Source organism: Tigriopus californicus, chromosome 5 (assembly GCF_007210705.1).
Source record: "Tigriopus californicus strain San Diego chromosome 5, Tcal_SD_v2.1, whole genome shotgun sequence".
NCBI lineage: Eukaryota > Metazoa > Arthropoda > Copepoda > Harpacticoida > Harpacticidae > Tigriopus > Tigriopus californicus.
In genome coordinates, this window is record NC_081444.1 from 1492769 (window position 1) to 1504064 (window position 11296).

The following is an 11296-nucleotide window of genomic DNA, read 5'->3' on the forward strand; positions in this document are numbered from 1 at the left end:
GACACAGAAGCTGTACGAATAAGAATTATTTGGCTTGGTTTATAATTTGGTCCCTGTTCCTGTTTTGGATCTCGCCAAGATGTAACACATTCTACTTTCTTTGTTTTTTAACTTCTTAATATTGCTATGTAGTCGTTAAAAGTTTTAGTGAGTTTCGATTCAAATACTGAAACACACCTTTGTAAGATTCCGATCTAAAAATTGATCAGGCACCAACCCCAAAACAATATCATTGCTGTCATAATCTGGCGAAGTTTACTCTACCTTACTTAAGCTGAATCCTTACTCTGATGTGGACTCCTTTAACTGATCTGGGACTTGAGTACGATTTCGTCCAAATCACAAGACCGTCACAGGGAGTATGAGTAAATGACCTAAAGGAAAATAACTCATGTGAAAAAAACGAGTAATTAATAGCAGACGCAAAGAAAAATATCGGAACTATCGCCGATGTTATCAACAGCTTCAGTTTCAAGCGTATCAAATCTCATTGTAAAGGTGAATTGTATTTGCAGCTTTACAAGCTACGTATGTTGGGATAGTGAATCCAAGGTATCAAGGAGATGATCAGATGGTGTATGTATCTGACGGAACACCAGTCAATGTCAGCAATTTGGGTTTGACAGCCAACGGATACAAACTTGAAGGGCAGGAAAAAACCACTTTTCAAATACATTTGGACGGAGACCTGGAGGGAACAAAAAATTCGAAAGCATATTTCTGTCAGATCACTTGCTCGAGCGATGGTAAGAATACACCGTGTCCCGTATTAAATTCATCAACAAAAAACAAGGCCCTGGTCCAAAGGGAGTAGATCTACGTTTAATTACATTCTAATATATCCTCCCTTAAGCTTCAAACAAGCCTTGATTCGACCTGGCATGCTATTGAACAAGTTTTCAAGGATCTCTGGAGATATTTTGGCCCAAGCTTGATGGAGCTGTTTTTCAAGAGCAGCTAGATTAGTTGGCTCCATCTTGGACTCATGAAGCTTTTGCTGGAGGATAGCTCAAACATTTTCGATGGGAGAGAGATCAGGGTTATTCGGGGGTCATACCCCCTTCCCCCAGCAAAAGGAGAGCTTGCTCTCGATCCATTTAGTGGTCGCTTCTGCGAAGTGACTGGGTGCTCCGTCGTGCTGAAATATTGCCACAGACATTGCGGGGAAGAATTTACCGTCCAGTGTTCCACCAGTATTTCGCCTTCTTGACCAGGCTTCAAGCAACGTTTTGTCAAGTATTTCATTACCATAGTATTGTGAGGTCACAGTTTGCTTTTGGGGCACTATGTGTAACTTGGACATGGCCTGGCTTGAAATTGCTCCCAATACCATGATTTTAGAGGGAAACTTCACACTGACTGATGGAGTTACTTCTTCCAAGGAATAAGCCCAAACAACGTCATTTTTTAGATGGGGGGTGGAACAGTTCAAATGGAGACTCGTCAGAAAACACCACTTTCTTCCAATCCTCATTTGTCCAATCTTTTACCATCTTACAGAACTTGATCCTCTTCTTTTTTTGTTCGTCAGTCAGTTTGGGAACAATTCGAGGTCTGTAGGATTTGACTCCAAGAGTTTTCGATAAATGTTGATTAACAGATGATTTGGAGGTTGGATGACCATGGTTGTAAAGTTTCGTGGCTAATTTTCTTGTTGAATATCCCTTTTTGGTCAGATTTTTTGAGATGACGATTTTGGCAGTTCTTGTCAATGATGTCTTGCGCCCCCATCCTTGGCAATGGACAGGCTCTTGCCAGCCTTAAAAGCCTTTACCCATCTCCAAATTGTCGTCCAGCTAAACTTGAGTACCTTGGCAACCTCAGGGACACGCGTACCACCCTCCACCATACCCACGGCACGATTCCTGACAGATTCTGTCAAACCCTTCAACATGACGGACATTCAAATTCTATAAAGTACCTCAAATTACAAAATGGGTCACACATAGTTAATTGTAGGGAACTACCAACAGCGACACGGTAACAGGAGAGCAACTAGAGATCTCAACAATGTTGAAGGATAAGAATAGTAGAAACAAAAAAAAACAGAGACAGCAGACTCAATAAGCAATAGGTCTGGTTGCATATAATGCGGGACAAGGTGTAGATATTCTCTAGTTGGGCTGTTTTAAACAAAATTCAGTTGAACACCACAAAGCTAACCAAGTCCAGCCGAACTTTGCCAAGACAGTTTTTGAAGGTGTCCCGTAGTATTTGTTCACAACTGACCTTTGAGGATGGTCTTCCTCGAATTAAGTTTACCACAGCCAAAGTCTTTGATGTGCAACTGTTGTTTGATCACAAAAATAATAATAAAAGCATATTAACATTTCCTTGATCAGCTACACACTGTATATTTGAGGGCTACCTGGATCCACCAACGCTAATTCGTAGATGGATCAGATGTAACTAAATTCAGAATTTACCTTGGTATTCATATAATTCAAATAGCTAGATGACAAAAGTTCAATAACTAGTATTGTATTCTCGTGCTAGTCTTCAACCACCACTCAGCCATGCAACATGGTGCAGTTGGTAGGCTCGACTGCTGCCCTCGTTGAGGTTCGTCCTTCCGAGCGATCGAGCATGAGGCTCTCCCCATGAGGGAATAGAGCGGATTGGCTTCGGTGTGCGGACTAGGTCGGGGTGTGGCGACTAGGCCGGGATGCGGCAACTAGGCCGGGAATCATGCTAAAACTCGGGGTCACCAGTATAGCAGACGAAAGGTCCATAATGTTCAAAAGTCGAAAGAGGGTAGTTGACCCCGACATTTAGTTGCATGGCGGAGTGGTGGTTGATGTCTAGATGTTTTTTGTGCATTGATGGGGATATATGTACAGAGAGTGTAATAAAAACGTGGAGGGTGGTGAACAGCTGGTGCAAAAGACCAGGGGAGACTGAAAGACTGCATTAGTCAGTCACATACGTCTTATTAGGACTCTGTCAGCACTTAACGATTAACGCACTCCTCTTTTTGAGGACTTCCTTCCCTTCTATAACCGAAAGATTTCCCATTATAAATGAAGTCAAACAAGCTTCTGGGTTCAACGATACCAGTATGGCCTGACAAAGTGTCAAAATTGTCTTCCACTAGAAATTCAGATCAGGCAAATGTTAACAAAGATGTCATTTCAGTTTGGGGTTTGATAGTAAAAAAAAGCTATCTTATCAATATTACCCACCTATATTAATAGTTTAGTCTTCCGCTTCTTGCGAGCACCTTCCAGCCTATGAGAATTCAGGCTAGTTAAAGCAATGAAGTCCAACTCTCTTCTTTCTGGGGCTCCAACTTGTTCAAATTGTAGCCCTCAAAAATTCGTGATCCAGCAGCAAGATTTAAGTCAGACTTCGACAAGTTTTCGACTAAAAATTCTTGATCATCCTTATATTCAAGGATTTGCCTGATCAGCCAACTCTAATTTGTTGGTCGATCAAATAATATACATGAATAAAAAATAAGCAAAATGAACGTATTTTTTGTCTTGAGCTGCTGGGATGCCAATCCCATTAGCGGTAAGGAAGTCCGCAAGATAAAAGATTAGATCTCATTAACCTCGGCTATCCTATGAAATGCATTCTTTGGCGTACGCCTTTCGTTTATCTTTACATCTTATTTTAGAGTTGTCGCGGAAACAGTACACTTGTTCGGATGGAACTTTAGTTCCAGACAATTATGACCTCTGGTTAGGACATTATTATGATGTAAGGACATCCAAATACCAGACGAGGAGGTACCTTGAATACGCACAACATTGCCAATTAAGTGGAGGATACTTGATACAATTTCGAACAATTGAGGAGTGGAAAGCCTTTCTGGTGCTTAGAGGTGAAATTCTTCAACGCGGCAAAGGCGGATGTACGGTACAGCAGTCTTGATACAATTTCGAACAATTGAGGAGTGGAAAGCCTTTCTGGTGCTTAGAGGTAAAATTCTTCAACGAGACAACTTTGATTGTCCTACAATTGTCAATTAAGCATCGCCTTTACGATCAATGTCATTGGAACATTAGATATTATTGGAGATGGGGAAAACCTTTGGACCGATTTGATCAACTTCAAGGGCTCTTGCGATACCGAAAGTTCTTGCCGTTCGAAATTAGTCTGGCGAAATGATGGGGTCCCTTTCAATGGCGTTCAAGACGATCAATTGAGCTTTGATCTAAATACCAATGAATGTGTTGCGATTCACACCGACTTACATTTGACCTCAAAAACGTGCACTTCAAACATGCGATCTGTTTGCCACTTCATATGTGATTCAAGTTAGTACTCTCTTGACATTCTAGCTTAGCTTGTTCATGTTTTATGGGAAAACCGGAATGTTGCCTTTCATGTCATCCAATCATTTTTAAACAAGATAGTGGTTCTTTCAGGCTATTTTTGTTTGGTTCCAACCATTCGCTTTCATGTTGACATTCAGCATTCAATAAATCATTGCTACTTCTGTCGAAAACCCATTCATTACTTAACGCTTTGGTGACTTCGTGGTTGCAACAATCACTAAGAACCCAAAAGACGAAAGATACAGAAATGAGGGTTGACTTCTTTGACCTATTTATCATATCAACCACTGAGCGGCTAGCTTTTCGACTCTTGCAAACCAAAAGCATTCTTAGTATTCTCAGTATTAAAGCAAACTTTTACGTCTATTTGTTTCGGTTTAATGTAAATGTGAAGTAATGATGTCAAAGAAGTCCAGATGATTATTTATTTCAAGTATGTTTTGTTGATTAGATCAATATGAATGTCTAATTATCTTCTTTATATCATGTTTGTCACAAATATCCAAATCTTATAAATCGCAATTTTATCCACTATCACACGTATATCTGATATACTTCTAGTGCCTCGTTCAGACCAATGCGATGGTGTGAGGGTCAAGGATAAGTTCTTTCGTTTCAACAAGAAATTCTGGATCGCTGAAAGCCTCTCTGGATCTAAAAGCCCGTCGACAATGCAAAAAGCTTGTCAAGGTCATAATGCCAGCCTTATTGCCATCAAATCAGAGAATTCGTTTGAAGAAGCGCGAGCACTTTCTAGTAAGTGCTAATTTGGTTTTTTCCCTTTTCTAGTGCATTCGTTTTTTCTGGTCATTCAATGCACACATCTGTTTTGATTGCTCAGATTTGTTAAACAACGGTAACAACGGAATGATAGTTGGTCTATTCCGAGAACCTGGAAATCGAACATGGATCGATGGCACACCCTTCGAAGACACAAGGGACGTTTTCACTCAAGGGGTGGATATTGACAAATCCGGTTCAGTCGCCGTAGTTTTGAGAAATGGGAAACTTGAATCAAGCTATAGCGCTTATCAAGGGGTTTGTGCGTCAGATTGCCCCGTTTACGATGCTCTTCCAGGTCTTCCATATTGTATGCTAAGAGTAAACATCAAAATAATACTAACTATTTTGTTATAGAATGCTCAGCCAATGCGGTTGCGATAAATGACACTCAAATCAGGGAAATTCTGCCTCCGAAAGCAGTCTACAAAGCCCAAGAAACACGCAGGTTTGATGAAGGTTGTGAGTGTCTTAAAGTTACTGGTTTTGCATGCCTAAATGTTGTTAGGTACTCATTTCATTAGTTTACACAACGAACAGCACATTACCATAAAAGGTAAAGGTATGTAGGAAAGGATAAGATCAATGTACAATATCGCACTACCGGAGAGCAATTTTTTTTGTTCCGAAGAGTAATAAAGCACAAATTAAAGCTCTTCGAATACAACCGCAATGGAGTCACATCAAAAAGTCACATTTTTATGCAGTGTACTTAACAGGAAGCTGATTCAAAGAACTCACCTTCAAAGGAACGGCATATCAAAACAACACTTTTCCCCCAAAAATGTGGACTAACATTTTTTTGGCAAATCATATTTCACCATTAAGTGGTAAAGACAGACGAACCTGCGGTTATTCCCGAAGGTGAGGAAAGAATTAATGTTATCTGCGCCAACAGAGTAGGAATATCCCTTAATAGGGACACTCATCATCAGATGGAAGGCCGAGCGAGAAAGCTGCCATCTGACTTCGTAACAAACACAAATCAATGGCAGAGACTGGTGCCCTCTATCAGAAGAGTACAACAGTGAGCTCAGCGCACCATTGCGGTTGCATTTTGAGCTTTCAATTCCGTTCCAAAACAATGAGTTTACATGGGTCCCTGATCCAAACCAAAAATCATTGGTTGAAAATGATGAGCCAGTTCATGACTTCCGTATTTCTACACTACATGCAAAGTAAACAAGTGTAACAAAAAAGTCATTGCATTTGAGTGAGAACTTTAAAAAGTCAGAGGGGACACAGTCTTTTCCATTTGTTCTTTCCCATGTTTAAAAAAGAAGGAAGGAGCGGTATCAAGAAGGTAAAAAACCAGTTCAAATTTGATCAGTAAACCATAATCAAGTTTCCTATTTTGTCATCCCATTTGTCATCTTGCCATAGAGCGCCTTTTTTTGCGGACTTCCTTACCTTTGCCATAGATTTCTAGACACTGGATGGCGGACGACCGACCACTCGGTTGGCAAAAAAGTACAATAAACCGGTTTGTGATCAATTCCCAGGAGACCATCCATTGTACTCTTTTACCAGCCGAGTGGTCGGTCGTCCGACATGCAGTGTCTAGAAATCTATGCCTTTGCTTACCTTGCTTACCTTCCTTCCTTACCTGCTGGGATTCCAATCCCAGCAGTTCAAGACGAGAAATGTATTCATTTTGCTCCACTTTTATTTTTATACATCATTTGATAGACAAATGAATTAGAGTTGGCTGATCTGGTTAACCCTTGAATAAAGGTTGATCGGGAATTTTAGTCGAAAACTTGTACAAGTCTGACTTAAATCCTGCTACTGGATCTACGCCTACATAAGCCCTACGAATATTTGAGGGCAGCAAATTGAACAATAAAGGAGCCCGAGAAAAAAGAGAGTTGGACTTCATTGTTTTAACTAGCCTGGACTCTTGAGGGCTTGAAGGTGCTCTCAAAACGCACGTTAAGCCTCTACGGTAACTACAATTGACCCTATATCCTGGGTTGGTAAAAAGCTCATGAATGCTTTTGAAAACGTACAATATCAGATACCTTTCGTACCTTTTCTGAACACTGTGCAATCCCAACCTTCCTAACCTCTCCCAATACAAGAGCGCTCTAATATTCTCGATATTCCTAGTAAAACATCTTTGGACTTGCTCGAGCTTTTGCAAACCTGCTGAACTTATTGGAGCCCAAATGGGAGAGGCATATTCAAGATGCAACTGGCATCAAACTTTCCATTATCTTGGAGGACTACACCTAAATCCTTCATGGATGAGACCTGCTGAATGCCCTTACCTTTATCATCTAAAAGTGGAATATCTAATGACGTCGACCCAAAAGGTCATTGAGCGGAATTTCATTCCATTCAGTGCCATGTTACTCGCAACAAACCAAGAGTAGATTTGGTCTAGGACCTCTACCAGGACACCGGAATTCTGAAAATCCCTACCAATCACCAATTTTGTATCATCAGCATAAGAAGAGATACTGACATTACTACGAGGGCAAATCAAGTTTAAAGAGGATTATTGCAATTGCACAAAAATGGCTAAATAGATAACGCTCAAAGTTCTGTGTGATCAAATTTAGAACATTTCGCACAATTTTTGTGTTTTGGGTCTTCCGAAAAAATGAACAGCAACTTCTGCAGCTCGATTCAAAGTAAGCGACCTCGANAGAAAGGTATTAACTATTGAAAGAACATTTATTACAACCGTCATGAAAACAATATGACTTTTTAAGAACAGGGTAAGGAAAGTCAAAGAAACGACCATTGTACAGTAGGTTAGCGAAGGGAAAAGCTGTGAAACCCGAAAGGAACGTACTATTGACATGAGGGCCAGAACGAAGCCAAGGATAGCCTTTAAAAACATTAATAAAAAGAGATGAAAAATGAGAGCCGTCAGGGTAAAGGGATAGCCAGAAAGATGAGGCTAGCCAAAGAGGGGCAACTAGGACCCCAACAGATTTAGTGTCTTGAATGTGGCGGATGGCCTTGGTTATTAGGATTATAGGAGGACAATAGAGAGTGAAATTAAAGAGTGACCAATCAACAGAAAACACGTTTGTCCCTGAAGAGAGTTTTGAGGGGGACTGTGAGAAGAACTGATCGCACTTGGCGTTGTGATCGTTTGCAAAAAGTTCAACATCAGGAAAAAAAGGGAGAATTTCTAAAAGGCCAAAGTAAGAGATTTTCGAAAGACCCCAATCTTGAAGGTCAAAGAATCGCGAGAGATGATCTGCTATGGCGATTCGAGGATCATCATGTGGAAGCCACATGGAGTCTAAGTTTATGAAGTTTGAACGGCAGGTGAGGTGGATGGACATGGCGAGAACTTGTACATGTGGATTCCGCGAGCCTGTACGCAGGATCGTTGATACATTCATATTATCGCAAAGGAGAAGAATATTAAGATTGGCCCATCTAGGCTTGCTGGGGTACCGTATTGGTAGAGCAACCGTATTTCAATTTGCGAATTCTGGTTCGATCCCAGGCGAGCCGAGTCCAAGCTTCTTTGCGGTGTTAAATTACAGCATAAGCTGCTGCCTTAACAGCTGAAATGGGCGAACCTGCGATCATTCCCGAGGGTGAGGTAATAATTAATGTTGCACGTTTGGTTGCGACAACGGAGCGGGAATATCCCTTAATTGGGATACCCATCATCAGAAGCAAGCCGAGCGAGAGAGTGAAGGAGCTTGAATCGTGCGCGTGTAGACTTGATCTCATCAGTAGATCGACTGTTTATTCTTGCTCGCGATCATACAACAACATGTGGGAAGTGACCAGAATAAGTATCAAATAATGGCTCACTACACCATTCCCCTCCCTAACAAAAGATTATTAACAACACTGAGAAATTCAATTATTACAAGCAAAATCATGATGTGAATCGTATTGGTGGGCGAATAGGTCTACCTCTTGTAGTGGTGTGAGTTGTCAAACGTGATGGGTGAATACTATCTGGCCGAACATTAGCGACCTTAAGTCGATCAATTGAACCATTTTTAGCAACGCCGTCGATGTTCCATGCAAAATATTTGTCCAAACGACTGATCACCCAATAAGGCCCGCGGTATACTCTGGAAAGCCCTATTTTAACCTCGTTCCAAACAAAAACGAAGTCTGTCTTGTCCAGATTTTTGTCATGATAGGAAGCCTGTTCGCCATGATGGTTGGGTTGAGAATATCCCATTTGAGCCATAGCCAGCATTAGTTCCCGTATTTCCCAACGGATCCGATCTGAATTTGGTATTGTGCTTTGAAACATTAAGCCGGGAAGTGTTGGGCTAAAACCAAATGCCATTTGCGCGGGAGAAATTTCGCATTCTTTGACCGAATTTCGCATATTGATTAGGACAACCGGAAGCACTTTGGCCTACGAATGATCACAAGGGATCATGGATTGCATGGATTCTTTCATTGTGCGATGGGTTCGTTCCACCAATCCATTGCACTGTGGATGATAGGCAGTTGTGGCTTTTGGTTTAATACCCAGCAAATTGGTGAATTCAGACCATATACCCGACTCAAATTGTGTTCCACGGTCTGATATGATCGTTTCTGGGAGTCCAAAAAATGCAATCCATTCTATAAGGGCAAGGGCACATGACTTGGTTGTCGCATCACTTAACGGGTAGGCAGCCGTAAATCTTGTATAACGATCTATGACCGTAAACAGGTAACGAGACCCATCCGAAACAGGTAGTGGTCCCACCAAATCCACGTGGATGAACGAAAATCTTGAGCTCGGAGCAGAGAAGGAAATCAAGGGTGCTTTTTCATGGCGATGTACCTTTGAAGACTGACAATCAACACAAGAACTGACAAATTTGCGTATGTCTTTTGATAGCCCTGGCCAGATGAAATGTTCCAATACACATGAACGCGTCCCTCAAATTCCGGGATGTCCCAGACTGTGAATATGACTGATGCAATCAGTTCGGACACTAGGTGGGACAAAAAGTCGTGGAATATGGCCTCGAGTATCACAGAGAAGTGAAAGGCCTTTGAAAATGACAGAGCGCAGATAGCCATGAGAGTTGGTCAATTTTGGATGGGCCGGATCGTTGGCTTGGGCGTTCGCCACTAGTTGGATGAGCGGATCGTCAATCGAAATTGCATCAACTGGAGCCCGAGATAAACCATCAGCAACGGTGTTGTCCTCTCCCTTTAAATATCGGATGTCCGTGGTTAGTTGTGCTATGTAAGCCAAGCGCCTCTGTTGAGTGTCTGTTTGAGAAGGAGAAAACTTGATCATAGCACCGACGAGAGGCCTGTGATCAGTCATGATATGAAATTCCGTTCCTTCAACAAAAAACCTGAAATGCCGAAGCGATAGATAAATTGCCAGCAGTTCTCGATCAAACGTGCTGTAACGGGATTTGGTCGACGTCATTTTCTTGCTGAAGAAACTAACCGGTCGCCACATTTCATTCACCCACTGTTCCAGAACACCACCGATTGCCACCTTGGACGCGTCACAAACTATTCTTGTATTGGCTCCTCTCTCAGGGAAAATGAGCTTAGTGGCTACTGATAATGAGTTCTTAAGCAAACAAAAGGCTTCGTTGGATTCCGATGTCCAAGATAAGGTGGAATCCTTGACTGTGATGAGTTTATGCAGAGGGCGCATCATTTCAGCACAACGAGGAATGAACCGATGATAGAATGTTGTAAGACCAAGAAAACGTCGTAATTGTTTGGACGTAGTAGGCTGGGGAAAATCCTGAATCGCTCTCACCTTGCTAGGTTGTGGTTCCAGACCAGCAGAGCTAACGCGGTATCCCAAAAAATTGATGGCTGCAACTCCGAAAACGGATTTTTCCCGGCTGCAGACCAAACCATGACTATGAAGACGTTGAAAAACTTCGCGTAGATGTGCACGATGCTCCTTCAAGTTTCGGCTGGCAATTAGAATATCGTCTATGTAGACATATACGAAACGCAGTCCTCTGAAAATCTCATCAACCATGCGCTGAAACGTTTGCGAGGCATTGCACAAACCAAATGGCATCCTCGTATACTCAAAAAGTCCAAACATCGTGGTAATGGCTGTCTTGTCAATATCTGAGGGATTCATCAGAACTTGGTGGCATGCAGTCAAAAGGTCCAATTTGCTGAAAATTGTGGTGCCAGTTAGGTTATAGACAAAGTCGTGCAAGTGCGGTAAGGGATAAGAATCCGGAGTTGTTGAAGCGTTGAGCTCACGATAATCCCCGCAAACGCGCCACGTTTTATCAGGCTTTAGTACCATATGA

At 41.8% G+C, this 11296-nt stretch overlaps 1 protein-coding gene across 1 annotated transcript; it reads left to right on the plus strand.

The window, feature by feature from the left end:
- Window positions 1-373: 373 nt before the first annotated feature.
- LOC131880687 (uncharacterized) lies at window positions 374-10702 on the plus strand. The gene is made up of 7 exons (XM_059227369.1): window positions 374-746; window positions 3620-3826; window positions 4011-4262; window positions 4845-5039; window positions 5125-5361; window positions 5421-5525; window positions 10551-10702. The coding sequence occupies exons 1-7, from the start codon at window positions 572-574 to the stop codon at window positions 10700-10702; spliced, it is 1323 nt and encodes a 440-aa protein (XP_059083352.1). The 5' UTR covers window positions 374-571.
- The last annotated feature ends 594 nt before the right edge of the window (window positions 10703-11296 follow it).

Excerpts from the sequence above, each read along its gene's own strand:
- LOC131880687 (XM_059227369.1), top strand. The coding sequence starts at position 572 with ATGGTGTATGTATCTGACGGAACACCAGTCAATGTCAGCAATTTGGGT. Across the intron at positions 5,362-5,420 it reads CGTTTACGATGCTCTTCCAG|AATGCTCAGCCAATGCGGTT; the intron begins GTCTTCCATATT and ends ATTTTGTTATAG. Across the intron at positions 5,526-10,550 it reads ACGCAGGTTTGATGAAGGTT|GGAAAATGAGCTTAGTGGCT; the intron begins GTGAGTGTCTTA and ends CTCCTCTCTCAG.